Here is a 15,478-nt window from a genome sequence, read left to right as displayed (position 1 = left end):
ACTCCATCAATCACATTTAAGAAAGGCCTTTGAACACTTAGTAGAAACCCTCCAGTTAAAAGTTTTGTGCAACATATCACATTTAGTTCACAGTGTCGCGTAACGTAGTTGCGTGTAGACACTTTAAAGTGTCACGTAACATAAAAGTTACGTATGAAACACTTTAAAGTGATAGCCAAAAATCAATAGTAGAATTCAAAGTTTATTTGTGACAGAGGGCAAATACTCCATCATAATTATTATGCCCCCTTCGAAGAAGAGGGGTATATTGCTTTGCACAGGCATGTCGGTATGTCGGTCGGTCAGTCGGTCGGTCGGTCGGTCTGTCGGTAGACCAAAGCTTGTCCGAGTGATAACTCAACAATCCCTGGACGTATGGTCATCAAACTTCACATGAAGGTTGGGGCTGACCAGTAGATGACCCCTATTGATTTTGGGGGTCATCGGGTCAAAGGTCAAGGTCACATTGACCTTTAATGGTAAAATAATTTTAAAGCTTGTCCGAGTGATAACTCAACAATGCCTGCACCCATGGCCCTCAAACTTGACATGGAGGTTGGGCCTGACCAGTAGTTGACCCCTATTGTTTTGGGGGGTCATCAGGTCAAAGGTCAAGGTCACAGTGACCTTGAATGGTAAAAGGTTGTCCGAGTGATAACGTGACAATGCCTGCACCCATGGCCCTCAAACTTGACATAGAGGTTGGGCCTGACCAGTAGTTGACCCCTATTGTTTTTGGGGGTCATCAGGCCAAAGGTCAAGGTCACAGTGACCTTGAATAGTAAAAGGTTGTCCGAGTGATAACGTGACAATGCCTGCACCCATGGCCCTCAAACTTGACTTGGAGGTTGGGCCTGACCAGTAGTTGACCCCTATTGTTTTTGGGGGTCATCAGGCCAAAGGTCAAGGTCACAGTGACCTTGAATGGTAAAAGGTTGTCCGAGTGATAACGTGACAATGCCTGCACCCATGGCCCTCAAACTTGACTTGGAGGTTGGGCCTGACCAGTAGCTGACCCCTATTGTTTTTTTGGGCTCAATGGGTCAAAGGTCAAGGTCACAGTGACCTTTAATGGTAAAAGGTTGTTCATGTGATAACTCAACAATGCCTGCACCCATGGCCCTCAAACTTGACTTGGAGGTTGGGCCTGACCAGTAGATGACCCTATTGTTTTTGGGGGTCATTGGGCTAAAGGTCAAGGTCACAGTGACCTTGAATGGTAAAAGGTTGTCCGATTGATAACTCAACAATGCCTGCAGCCATGGCCCTCAAATTTGACTTTGAGAATTGGCCTGACCAGGAGATGACCCCTATGGTTTTTGGGGGTCATCTGGCCAAAGGTCAAGGTCACAGTGACCTGGAATGGTAAAAGGTTGTCCGAGTGATAACTCAACAATGCCTGCACCCATGGCCCTCAAACTTGATTTGGAGATTGAGCCTGGCCAGAATATTGTCCCTATTAATTTTAGGGGTCATTGGGCCAAAGGTCAAGGTCACAGTGACCTTGAATGATAAAAGGTTGTCCAAGTGATAACTCAACAATGCCTGCACCCATGGCCCTCAAACTTGACATGGAGGTTGGGGTTGACCAGTAGATGACCCCTATTGATTTTAGGGGTCAAAGGTCAAGGTCACAGTGACCTTGAAAGCAAACTCGACAATTCTTGGACCTATGGTCATCAAACTTGACATGAAGGTTGGGCCTGCCCAGTAGATGACCCCTATCGACTTTGGGGGTCATCAGGCCAAGGTCAATGTCACAGTAACCTTTAACGCAAAAAAGTTAACAAATCTTCCCCCACTGATTTCTCAACAATGCCTGAACCTATGATCATTAAACTTGACATGGATGTTAAGCCTGACCAGTAGATCACCCTTATTGATTTTAGGATTCATAGAGCCAAAGGTCAAGGTCACAGTGATTTTGAATGGTAAAAGGTTGTCAGAGTGATAACTCAACAATGCCTGAACCCATGGCCTTCAAACTTGACTTGGAGTTGCATCTGACTTGTAGATGACCCCTTATGATTTAAGGGGTCATCAGGTCAAAGGTCAAGGTCACAGTGACCTTGAACGAAAAAAACTTGTCTTGTGATAACTTGACAATGCCTGCACCCATGGCCCTCAAACTTGACATTTAGGTTTCTGGTGACCAGCTGATGACTCTGGATTTTGAGTTCATAGAGTCAAAGGTCATGACGGTCATAACACACTTTATCCTCACACTTTAATGGTCATAATCTTAAAACAGCAACAAATCAGCTGTCATTTCGGTCCATGCATATTTCATTCAATTGTCCATTTAATCCTGACAACATGGTGCTCAGGGGGGGCATAATGTTTGACAAACATCTCATGTTAAATGTAGATGTACTTAGCTGGTGACAGTCGTGATAGCCGCTGGCTTTTAGTCCAATTAGCTGGACAGTTCATGACTGTAGAATACGTTCTTTTTGTATATAACAAGAAATTAAATATGCACAACTGTCACTAGCTAGACAAAAAAGTGGTATATATAGACGCATGATTATAATGTTGGAGGGCAGTTAGGCAAGGCGAGGAACGCGGCCTTGGGTCCTTAATGGACGGCAGTTAGGATGTGGGATTACCTTAAATGTCATGCTGTATTATATACTGATTATTATACTTAGAAAGAACGTGGAACAATAAAGACTTAGAACACTTGAACAGTTGTTGGTTGGTTACTGAACGAACTATCACGAAAGTTAAGTGAGCGTTGGCGTTACGTGACAACAGACAATATGTTTAATGCCTCAAATAAGAACAGTTTCAAACATTTTTATGCCCCCAAAGGTGGGCATAATAAAATTGCACCGTCCGTCTTTCCGTCCATCCGTGTGTCCGGCTCAATAACTCGTGTCTGGGCTGTAACTTTCTCTTGTATGGACAGATTTTAAAATAACTTGCCATCTGTTTTCGACATACCAAGATGACGTGTCGCATGCAAGATCAGTGTCCCTACCTCTAAGGTCAAGGTCACATATAGTGTTTATTCACAACGGAATGCTGCATATATAAGGACATAGAGTATAGGTTGTCATGTGTGGGCTGTTACTTTCTCTTGTATGGACAGATTTTAAAATGACTTGCCACATGTATTCGACATACCAAGACGATGTGTTGTGTGAAAGACCTGTGTCCCTACCTCTAAGGTCAAGGTCACATTTAGTGTTTACTCACAATGGAATGCTGCATATAAGTACATAGAGTATAGGTTGTCGTGTCCAGGCTGTAACTTTCCCTTGTATGGACAGATTTTAAAATAACTTGCCACATGTGTTTGACATACCAAGACAACGTGTCGCGTGCAAGACCTGTGTCCCTACCTCTATGTTCAAGGTCACACTTAGTGTTTATTCACAATGGAATGCTGCATATAAGGACAGAGTATAGGTTGTCGTATCAGAGCTGTAACTTTTTCTTGTATGGACATATTTTAAAATAACTTGCCACATGTGTTTGACATACCAAGACGACGTGATGCGTGCAAGACCCTTGTTCCTACCTCTTAAGGTGAAAGATATACTTGGTGTTTATTCACAATGGAATGCTGAATATAAGGACATAAGAGTGTAGGTTGTCAAGTATGCGTGGTATTTTTTTATGTTCAGAGGCAATTTGTGTGTTGTATGCAAGATCTACATGCTTACATCAAAAGTCAGTGTTTGATCTTTAACTTTTCAAGTACTGACCTTGTTCATAGGTCAATGTCACATTTGGGGGCATTCGTCACATACTGTGACAGCTCTTGTTTTATTCTTTTTATTTCTAGTAAGTTAACTTTAGCCATACAGATGAGTTCAACCTGGTCCCTGGATGCCCCTTTGAAACACATCTTAAGTCTTGGAACAATTTTGGTAAAGGGTCACCTGAGGAATGTTTCCTTTGCCATTGTCTGTCACTGTATTACCCTATACACCTAAGTATAAATTAAAAAAGCATGCAAAAATATACTATTTTAAGCCATGGTGCAGTGTCTGTTGTCCCTGTGTGAGTGCTTGTGTCTGTAAACAACTGCATCTGAACGTGAGTTCTGAGTCTTCAGTTTTGATTGTATGTTAATCAATCGTCTACAGTAGCTAGATATCCACGAGAGCTTTCTCATTTTGGAAATTAGTGCATCCACAGTATAGCTTGCCTCTTCAGCAGTGTTGGAAATGAGTACAGGGTTGAAAATGAGTGCATCCACATTATAGTTGGCCTCTTCAGCAATGTTGGAAAAAAGTGCATCCACATTATAGCTTGCCTCTTCAGCAGGATTGGAAATGAGTGCATCCACTTTATAGTTGGCCTCTTCAGCAGTGTTGTAAATGAGTGCATCAACAAAATAGCTTGCCTCTTCGGCAGGGTTGGAAATGAGTGCATCCACATTATAGTTGGCCTCTTCAGCAATGTTGGAAATAAGTGCATCCACATTATAGCTTGCCTCTTCAGTAGGATTGGAAATGAGTGCATCCACTTTATAGTTGGCCTCTTCAGCAGTGTTGTAAATGAGTGCATCAACAAAATAGCTTGCCTCTTCGGCAGGGTTGGAAATGAGTGCATCCACATTATAGTTGGCCTCTTCAGCAATGTTGGAAATAAGTGCATCCACATTATAGCTTGCCTCTTCAGCAGCATTGGAAATGAGTGATCCACATTATAATTGGCCTCTTCAGCAGTGTTGTAAATGAGTGCATCAACAAAATAGCTTGCCTCTTCGGCAGGGTTGGAAATGAGTGCATCCACATTATAGTTGGCCTCTTCAGCAATGTTGGAAATAAGTGCATCCATATTATAGCTTGCCTCTTCAGCAGCATTGGAAATGAGTGCATCCACATTATAGTTGGCCTCTTCAACAGTGTTGTAAATGAGTGCATCAACAAAATAGCTTGCCTCTTCGGCAGGGTTGGAAATGAGTGCATCCACATTATAGTTGGCCTCTTCAGCAATGTTGGAAATAAGTGCATCCACATTATAGCTTGCCTCTTCAGCAGCATTGGAAATGAGTGCATCCACATTATAGTTTACCTCTTCAGCAATGTTGGGAATAAGTACATGAACATTCATGGCAGGTTCTCGCAAGATTTGAACAATCTTTGTCTTTGTCATGTTTATTCATATAATTGTACAGTTATCTTTAATACCATTTCAAATTAAAATGAGAAAGATATAATAAATCGTGTAACATATTTGCATGGTATACCCTTAATTTCACAGATGTAAATTACAGCATCTATCAAGCAAATGCTAAAACATTGTACAACAACCTTTGAAAATACATTGTAATTTTGTAAATAAATGAATATAAAATAATTTTGAGACTGATGTTGATCAAATTTCATATAATGTCTTTAATATCTATTAAACAACCAAATGAAAAGAGAAAATATTTTATCTGACAATAGAATTTGAATACATGTAACTTTTGGTTATGGTAAATTAACTATTTGTCAATGTAATCAAAATCTTGGCATTTCAAAAAAAATATTTAGCTTTTCATATCCGCACATCCAAAACGGACATACCAAAACATTATCTAACCAGATATCACACACATTAGAATGGTTTGTATAAAATGACATGGAAAGTAGGAAATATTTAGCGTTCAGCCCTTAAGGGTCGTAACTCCATGCAGAAATATGAGTTACGTCAGTCTGTGCTGATCTCTCAATATACATTTGACTGTCTTCATATGATTGGAACCATTTTCGAAGTTGGCTGTACACAAAGAAACCAGCTTTTTGCATATTAGTGAAAATCACACAAAGAATCAAAACAAATCCACATTGCACTCTTAATAAGACACTAACACCAGGCAGTGAGTATTATGGGTTTCAACCTCTGGGTACAAAAGGTAGCATTGTAGCTGCATTATTTCATAATATTAATGAGAAATTAAAGGACTTAAAGGAAATATTTTGTATCTTTACAATTAATTTTTCTAGTTTAACCAACTGTGTTTTTTTTGGTTACTTATAGTATAACTTTGCTTACAATGTTAGACAGTTTTAAAAATATACACTTAATTCAATATACCTGTAAAGTGTTCCAGAAATAAAAATTGATAATAAAAAAACAAAAACATTTTGTTATCAAATTATGTTTGATGTGTTGCCGTTAAACATAATTTTCCAAAAAAAGTATGATCAATGCCTCTTTTAATAATTCTTATTACATGTATAATTGTATAAAACTTGAAAATGAATTCTTAAATGCTGTGCTAAACAAGCGCAATAACAATGTTAAGCACTCATTGGCAATTACAATTAAAATCATAAACATAATATCACTCTTAAAAACAAGTAAATATTATATCCAAAATATTCATGTAAGATGTATAAGGTTCCAGGATGCCTATGTATATTGTTCTGTCCCAGATGTTTGGCCTATTTTTTTCCCTCCTGTTCCTGCAGGAACTTAAATACAGAGGAGAAGTCCTTTTCCCCATAGCCGTGGTTTGTCATGATGCGGTACATCTGATGGGCCATGGAGCCCAGGGGCGTTGGAGATTTAGTGGAGGTAGATGCACTCTGGGCAAGGCCTAGATCCTGGGTGTAATAATAAAGTATTCTAGTACATTTTGAAAGAACATGAACTCTTGTTTGTCATTTATGCAGCCAAACAATATTAATTAACTAATAGTTAACTAGAATTCTCCAATTTGGATGTTAAAGGTGTCACTACGAAGTTAACCTTGAACGTGCTGACCTAAACATCAATAGTAGAAACAATTTTCATATAAAAGTCACTCCAGCTTTAGTTTATTATTTTTAGAATGAACATAAAGATAGTTATATTAACTTATTAAGTCATTCTTGTTGGCATGATGTTTGATGAGAGTGTGGTCTTGTGTTGTGGGGGAAGCTGCTTGTCCAGCTTGGTGATAGATATAAGAGTATTGAAACGGGCCCCTAGTTATGATCAGTAATCTTACTTAAGTTTAAGAACTGTAAGATCATGCATCTTTGGTATACTAAGAAAAATCGCTTTCTAAGTGATGGTCACCAAAATCTTGACTTTTGATAAACTGACCACAAAACCAAGAGGGGTCATCTACTGACCACTGCCAATGTGCATACAAACCTTGTGGACTCTACAACAAGTCTAACACCAACATTTGATCAGAAACAATCAGAAACCATTGTTGCAGTAAATGTCGCTACGACTCTTGACCTTTGACTAACTGACCCCAAAACCAACAGGGGGCAACCTCCTTCGGAAATGAAGTGTTATGCTGATCATGATGCCAGACAAAGTGATCCCTACATTTCTGCCATGCTTCTCAGATGACAAACAATATGTAAATGATAATTTGGGTTTATACTTTTATAAAATCAAATCCTGTCTAAAGAATTGCAGCACAAGTTTGTTTGCTTTTTAATAGGATTTGGTCAACGAGAAATGTTAGAACTTAAAACAGCAAAGAAATGTTAAGTTGAATAATTAAATAGGATTTAATACAATACCAAAGTTTGAGACTATGCCTCACCTTAGTCATAAGGGCAGCACCGAAGCCCCCCTTGTAGTTATTTGATGATGGGACACCGTCCAGGACCCCGGGGCAGGGGTTGTATACCTCCGATGACCAGCATCGGCCAGAACTCATATTTAGAATCTTAGCCAACATCTTGGGGTCTAGGCCCAATCTGTAACAAGGCAATGTCATGGCTTGATTATACGGTTGATGATGGTGAACGTTTATGCAACTGACAGTGTTAACTAATAGTGAAATACATGTAACAATTAAAATGTTGTTATTTGTATAAAAAGACTGAAGACCTGCAAGTACAACAACAGAACCAAAACCTGAAAAAATGAAAGGGAACATAACTCAACAATCATTAAAGACAGAGAAATGGGCCTTGCTGTACATATGCATATTGTCTCAGGCAACAGTGGTACAAGCTAAATAAATATCTTGAATTTTTTTTACTTATGGCTAATGTAGAACACTGCAAAATGACTCGTACACAAACAAGCTGATGATGACACCTTCCCTTACCCTTATGATGTTATCCCCTACCTGAAGTTTTCCCCTTCGAAAGATACACAAAATAAGTATGACTGTAATTCTCATATGCCCAAATCATTATTCACTCTCATTTCTAACAACCAAAGCAATTCTGCATGACCTCAATGCTGAACACACAAATGTCAGCTAGCTATAAGAATATACGCATGTCCATATCGAGAGTTGAAAAGGTCAACAAAAATTATTGCTATAATCGCAAAACTGGTTTCAAAATGTTGGAAGACAAAGAGGGTTAGATACTGTACTCTGTATCATTACAAGCGGTCCAGCTACAACCCTGCATACGAAATAATATTTACTTGATTCCGAGACTGTACTGTGTATCATTACAAGCGGTCCAGCTACAACCCTGCATACGAAATAATATTTACTTGATTCCGAGATTCATTGTCTCCGAGACTCCAATCATGGAAATACCCAGCAGCATGTTGTTACAAATCTTGGCAGCCTGAAATGATTGGGAAAAAGTGTATTACAATTGATACCAGTACGATATACGATAAGATGGTAGCTGATCCGAGTTGATCATAAAAACAAACTGAATTCTATCAAATGAGGTACACTACTGGGCTGTTGCTTAATTCTGAATTTACCTCAAACATCGGAAATTTAATAAAAAGTAATTACTATACAAAATTCAAAACAAAAGTATCATAGGAACATTCATTTTCATTATCACCATCAAATCACCCATGTTTCTCACATCTTTTAAAATTGACTGATTATATCAGGATTTTATCTGTTAACAACATAAGCAGTACTTAATTTGAAATGCTTGCATCATACATATTTTAAGAACAATGGCTTAACATTTTTGTATGAAATTTCTTTTAAAAATACTCAGTATTGGAGTTATTTGTGAAAAACTGGTGAGGCTTCATTTTGCAGACATACCCTGTAACAGGTTCCCTAGCCCGTGTACTGTGGTTCATAGTGATGGGTAACTGTTATAACTTGTATCAATGACAAAAATGCTTGCAGGAGCAAAGTTTTACTATTTTGTTTAAATGATTTTTGGTCATTTTGTTTGTGCTTAATACATTTTTTAGTAAAAAATAACTGATTAAAAGTTCGAATATTTAGGCTCTCCAATGCGTTAAAATAGCCGCTGTTATTCAATTTAAGTGGCTAAGTTAAGTATAAAATCTCCTTTCTTACTTGTTTTTACTATGTAAGGTTATAAAATAAGAACCCAAAAATTATTGGGTGAAAGTTTCATGCTTGTAAATTATCAACTAGTTTAGAATTCTAAAATAAACCTTAAAAAGAGTCCAGAATTAGGCAACTGCCTAGTGGTTCTTTCTTTCAAATCATTAGCAAAACCTTACTTCCACTTTACAATTCCTATGTTTGAAACTTAACAATAAAAAGATTAAACAAAAATCATGAAATTTACCTTTATTTTAAAACTGCTTTTACTGTTTTATTAAATGAAAATGTACATGAATATTGTGTGTATCCACAAATTACTGCTTCAACAATAAAAAAGGTCTCTAGGTATTTACCACTCACCTGTCCAGTACCGACGGCCCCGCAGTGTACAACATTCTTGCCCATACAGCTTAGGTACTCGCTAGCAGCCTCATACCCATCCTCTGGTCCCCCGACCATGAACGTCAGAATACCATCCCTCGCTGCATTCACTCCTGGATGGGAGTTAGAGATAACACTATTATGCCGATGAAGACATCAAAGATAGGACAATACCTTGACATTTTTGAGAATCTAAGCTTAATATAAAAAATAAAATCTTCATAACCGAACTATGTCTTTCAGATTATCTGAGATATGAAATTTGACCATTTTTCCGTAAAAATAATTCTGAAAGTTTTCATTGATTTTGTTCTTACAGTGTTTTTCCATGCCTCATCAAAATCAATCTTTTGCTTGAAATCAGAATTTTAAGTTCATTATGAAAAAATCTGTTAGTACAATTGATTTTGCAAACCAAAATAAAAACTTCTAGATTTCATTGTAAAATATTTAATAATCAAGGAGAAATTTCCATAAACCATTGTTCTATATCATTATGAAACGCCAGTGCATGTGTAGATCACAAAATACATATCGAATCATCTCAGACTTATCCCCCTTATTACTCGGACCATAATATAAATGAAGATCTGCAAGGACAAAGAGCATGACAAAGATTTTTCCAAAACTTAAAAAGAGGGAAAACATTTCACCAGACACCTTTTGCTCACTTGCATAAGAACAAGACCATTCCAAAGGAATGCTTAAACTAATCGGATGTTAGGATAAAAGGGATTAACTTGAGAAACACTTAAGACAGAGCTATGGACTTTACTTCCTATATGGCAATTCTAAGCCAACATGTCTTCCAAGTTTCCTGTTTAAATTTTCAAGTCACGGCCAACTATCCATTTTTTTTCCACAATGATAACAATGGCTATAACTCAACTTTTAATGAAAACAAATACCCACAAACCAGCTGAATTGTGGAACCCTGCATGTACTTCCTACCTCCAGACACTGGGGCATCCACAAAGGTGACACCCTTCTCTGCAGCCAGGCTGGCCATGACCTGGGACACGGATGGGTCAATTGTGCTGCAGTCCATCAGCAGGCTTCCACTCTTCACAGTGCTGTAGCACATATGGTATATATCACACATACATGTTACACATAACAGTATGTCATGTATGTTATGTTCCCTATGTCAAAAAGTACCCTGCAGCCAATTGTATAAAACTCAGAAAAGTCATCCACAAGTAATTTTTTTTGTTCAGTTTGCACATTTAAATGGTATGATGTTAGAAATACTTTTTCCCCCCAAGATCAAAGTTTACTTGTTCCCCAGGAGAGGTGGCATTCAGGCAGACTAAAGTGTTAAGGTGCACAACTTCACATTGCAATCCATCAATGTTGGGAGTTTCATTCAATTCCTTCAGAAATTAAAAGTACCAGGGGAGATTACTCTGTCATAAATAACTAAGTCTAAGGGTTATAATTGTTGCACTTTGCATTGTCATCTATCAAAGATCTTCACTGAAATTTTTATGGTTCTTTACAGAGTGACATTTCTGAAAATACTTCATTTTAACAAAAAAATAAAAAAAACAAGGGGAGATAACTCTGCAATAATGAGATCATATATTGCTCTATGCACATCTCCAAATGTTTAAAGTTTTAGCCAATTCCTTAGAAAAAATTCTGAGTAATGCCTTGGGCAATTTTGCAACTAAAAAAGAACAAAGGGAGATAACTTTGCAACAAAGGACACAAGAGATATCATTCTTACAAGGTGCATATTTTCACATTATCGTCTATTTAAATTGGAAGTTCAAATCATCCAAGTAGTTTTCAAGCCCCAAACAAAAAATTGTTTAAAGATAAATAATAAAAATACTGACAAAAACATTATGTCTCTCTTCTAGTGAGTGGGAGACATAATAAGAACAAACGCAGACAGATGTTTGAGGGAATGTATTATTATACCTGAACACACCATTCTCCGCTGTGTACACCTGCTTGACATGGGAGCTTTCTGGGAGCATGCTTACTACCTTTGTTACCCCAGACGCCACCTCTGCCGGGGAACCAGCAACCTCGGCACCTGTGGAAAAACATAGGGTATTGAATTCTACACGTTTATCATCCCGGACACCTTCATCATGCTAGGTAACTAACAACCTTGACAAACTTGAGATAATATATTATCCTGAATGTTTGACACCTTTGTTGGCCTGGATGGCACCTCTGCTGGGGAATTAGCAACCTTCGCACTTGGGGAAAAACCTTGGATATTTAAATATGGTACAATATAATTAACATTTCCATTACCCTAGATATGAAAACAGGTTGCAAGAAGCTTAACAAATATTTTGTGTGTCAGTTAAATGATATGAAAGATACATGTAGTGAAGTATTTCAAATCTGCATAACATCAATATCTAAGTTTTATTATTTACGTAAGTAAAATCAAACCTGCTTCTTTGAGAGTATTCAGATTATCTTTGGAGACATCATACACGACGAGAGGGTAGCCTTTCTTGAGCAGATTTTTGGCCATATGACCGCCCATGTTCCCCAACCCGATAAACCCAACTTTAGCAGCCTGCATCCGACACAAAAAATAATAAACATGGTATGAGCTTCAGTGATGAATAACATTTCATGACAATCTGAAAATTCAGTTGTTGTTTTTTATTAATTGTGCATGAAAAGAAAATGTGAACATTGTTATTTAAAACTTTCCTTAATTCTATGTTAAGTGTTTAAAGCATAAACTGTAAAATTTATTCCTTGCCCAATGTCCCGGTATGTAGTAATAATGCTATTGAATTGCAAAAAGAAATTTGAATGATGCAAAAAGAAATTGCAAAAAGAAATTTGAATGATGGCTTACCATCTTTGTGGATGAAGCTGAAATATAAAATTTGGCATCATATCATAAGCAATTTACAGTTGTTTGACATACATGTCTCTGTCTCTTCACATTTCTATAACAATATTTTATCAACATCAGGGCTTTTTACACCTACTTTAGCAAGGGCTTATATTTGGCTACTTCCCAGTTGAAAAATATGTACATTTTCTCCACTTTATAAGACATTTTCTTCCCAAAAATTGTAACAAAACACCGAGAAAAATAATGGGATCATTGTTTGTGCTGATGTCATAGATGTGTTTATTTTTAATTGTATGTCATTCTTCTATTCTTTTTTTTTATATTTGAACTTGAAGCATTTATGTGTTTTACTATAAATTTCAACAAGAAGTGTCAACACAAAAAAGTGCCAAGCCTTTTCCAAATTTTGGCTGTAAAAACCCTTGAAAGAGGAAGAGTATTGCTACTGTTACATTGTCAAACTTATAAAAGGTGGAACCAATGCCAACTTGTGTTGTACTATATTATAAATTTAACAAAGAATGAACCCCTATGAAACTACTATGCATTGACAACACTATTAATTCTATTATGAAATCAGCTTAAAGGATTAAAGCCCCATTTTCCCAGTATATTAATCACGTGTTATCTTGTATTATCATTGATAAGTCAGTTTAAGTCCACTGAATACTCAGCTTGAGTGATCTGATCACTTAAAGCCAAACAAAAAAATATCTGTGTTTCCAGTAATCCGACCAACCATTTTTTTTCCTCACCAACCCTAATCTTTTTTTAGGAAAAAGGTAAAAATTAAAAAAATAAATACATTGTCCTTATTTTTGTTGTTTCGGTGTCTATGGTCCCAGGTCCTATGCAATACAGAGAATAAAAACTCATTCCTGATCTGTATTACAGAGATGCTTTGTCAACAGGAAAACAAAATGGCAGCATCAATACTGTCAGTGGATGTCATAAAATGTCCACATTTTGCAGCCATAATTTTAAAATGCCTGAGATCTTTTCTCAACAGCATGGAACTTTCGGTGAAGATTTCACCCTGTCACTACCTGAGCTCCGTTAAAAGACAAAGTGAGTTCCATGTCCACTATGGGCTAATAAGTTGAAGAAAAGATTTTGATTTCAGACTTTTAAAAATGCTGTTTTTTTCTGAATTTTTCTCAATTATGAAAAACTTAGATAGATAATTGCATGATCCTGTAATTGAAAAACAACAACAAAACGACCTACCAACCCTTTTTTTTGTGGCATGTAACCGGAAACACAGGTATTTTTTTTTGCCTAAGTTAATGAAGTCTGTATTAAGTGTTTGGAATGGGCTTCACATGGTATAGTCCAAATAATTGTATGTGGATGGATTTTTTACGATTGTTTTTTTACATGGCAACTCCAGAAGAATCCTGTATCAAACGTCTATTACATGTATTTTAGACTACACATTGTAGAGTGATGCACCAGTCAATTGTAACCAAGGTTCCCCAAGGTCCAGGGAATAGCTGGGACGCTGACATCGGTCCAGCCAAGCCCTGGCAAAATCCCCGCCATGTGGAGACAAATTGCTGGTGAAACCCCTGCCAAATGCCCCCGCACTCCTGGGCCTCCAGGTAAAACCCACTCACGCTATATTTGGCGCAAAAACAAAACCAACGCATTTACTCGGCATGGTAAAAACATGGCCCATTTCCCCGGTTTATCCCTGGACCTGCGAAGGGAGGGGGGGGGGGCCGTGGTTACAATTCACTGGTGCAAAAGCCATTGGACACTTGAACCATACGCACTTGTGACAGTACATTTAAAAAAACAGAGACCTGATATTTAAAAACTGTTCGAATTTTGGCTTAAAAAGGCTTAATTTTAATACAGTTTAATTGAGTGATCTGAAAAAAAGGTCTTAAACAAAGTTAACAATTTAAGTCTTGAATTTACTAAAACTCTTCTCAAGCGAGAACCAGTATGTTGACGCTTTGAATAATCTTATGACTGAGAGATATCTTTGAGGAACGTTATTAACGCATATATATTCTGTTGTATTCCTGATTGACTTGTATCTTTGTTTACAACTTACAAGCTGTCAAACACAAAGTTCTGTTCAAGGACACGAAATTATTTGTGCATACGTGCGAGCTTTAAATTGTCAAGCAAACCTTCCTATACAAAATGAAAGATAGAATAAAATGCTAACAAATGTAATACCAGAAAATTTTCTCTGTTGTATATTAAATGCAAAAACCTTGTTGCAACCGGACTGCAAAACTTTCGTTGCTTGTGCTGCCATTTTGGGTGAGTGGTACCCTTTTTCGTCCTTTTTCAATTTCAACAGGAAACCATTCTTATTAATCGATTAAACTTGCAGGCTACATCACACCTACTTAAGAGAATTTAGAATTGGTCATCTATGTCAGAGTAACTAATTATGAGATAAATTTCATTATCTATTGAAATATCCAGATATAACAAATGCAGAAATGTTTTTATTTTGCTGAGTGTTTCATTTTTAACAAATATTGTTGATATACAATGTTTTTACTCCGATCGGATATATATAAGAATGCTGTCATATATCATGCTGTAAAATGTCTTAATCAAAGATATGTTGGATGGGACCTAGCGAGCTTAGACTGCCCAGGCAGCTGGTCTCTGTCAATGTGTCTTTGATTTAAATAATGTTAATTAATTGTGACTTCTTTTGTTTTATTTCCCATGCTAAATGCATTGTCGTATTACCTTGTGATTAGTATTTTCGATTAACTTATGCTTTAAATTATGCTAATTTACCTACATTTTATATATAGCCTAATGTCTAACAACTGCCAAATATGTTTTTGTGATTTCATTATAAGAATTATTTATTTGTTTCAAGTGTACATGCTGTACTGAATATTATTATTTGCATGCACTGATGTGTGTGATATATTAGTTACATAAATTATGCTTTTTTATTATGTCGGTCAAAAGCTATTCATAGCTTATGTTAAACTGTTGATGATAGTACCCGACAATAAATAAAAATTGACTTGACTTGACTTGACTTGACTTGAGTAGTTTTTACGGCCGCAAAACGGGGTAGAGTCGTC

General features: G+C 37.0%; 1 protein-coding gene across 1 annotated transcript; it reads right to left on the bottom strand.

Moving 5' to 3' along the window:
• Positions 1 to 5,104: 5,104 nt before the first annotated feature.
• Positions 5,105 to 14,715, bottom strand: LOC128245134 (3-hydroxyisobutyrate dehydrogenase, mitochondrial-like). The gene is made up of 9 exons (XM_052963381.1): positions 14,598 to 14,715; positions 12,405 to 12,421; positions 11,984 to 12,113; positions 11,495 to 11,612; positions 10,520 to 10,641; positions 9,548 to 9,681; positions 8,407 to 8,483; positions 7,493 to 7,649; positions 5,105 to 6,551 (listed from the first exon to the last, which is right to left on the bottom strand). The coding sequence occupies exons 1-9, from the start codon at positions 14,677 to 14,679 to the stop codon at positions 6,390 to 6,392; spliced, it is 999 nt and encodes a 332-aa protein (XP_052819341.1). The 5' UTR covers positions 14,680 to 14,715; the 3' UTR covers positions 5,105 to 6,389.
• Between the last annotated feature and the right edge of the window lie 763 nt (positions 14,716 to 15,478).

This window comes from Mya arenaria, chromosome 8 (genome assembly GCF_026914265.1).
Source record: "Mya arenaria isolate MELC-2E11 chromosome 8, ASM2691426v1".
NCBI lineage: Eukaryota > Metazoa > Mollusca > Bivalvia > Myida > Myidae > Mya > Mya arenaria.
The sequence above is the reverse complement of the archived record's forward strand: the minus strand, read 5'-3'. Positions and strand labels throughout refer to the sequence as shown.

Coding starts and splice junctions, on each gene's coding strand:
- LOC128245134 (XM_052963381.1), bottom strand. CDS start 14,679: ATGGCAGCACAAGCAACGAAAGTTTTGCAGTCCGGTTGCAACAAGGTT. Junction 7,650..8,406: donor ACAATGAATCTCGGAATCAA/GTAAATATTATT, acceptor GCCTTGTTACAG/ATTGGGCCTAGACCCCAAGA. Junction 6,552..7,492: donor GTGCTGCCCTTATGACTAAG/GTGAGGCATAGT, acceptor TATTACACCCAG/GATCTAGGCCTTGCCCAGAG.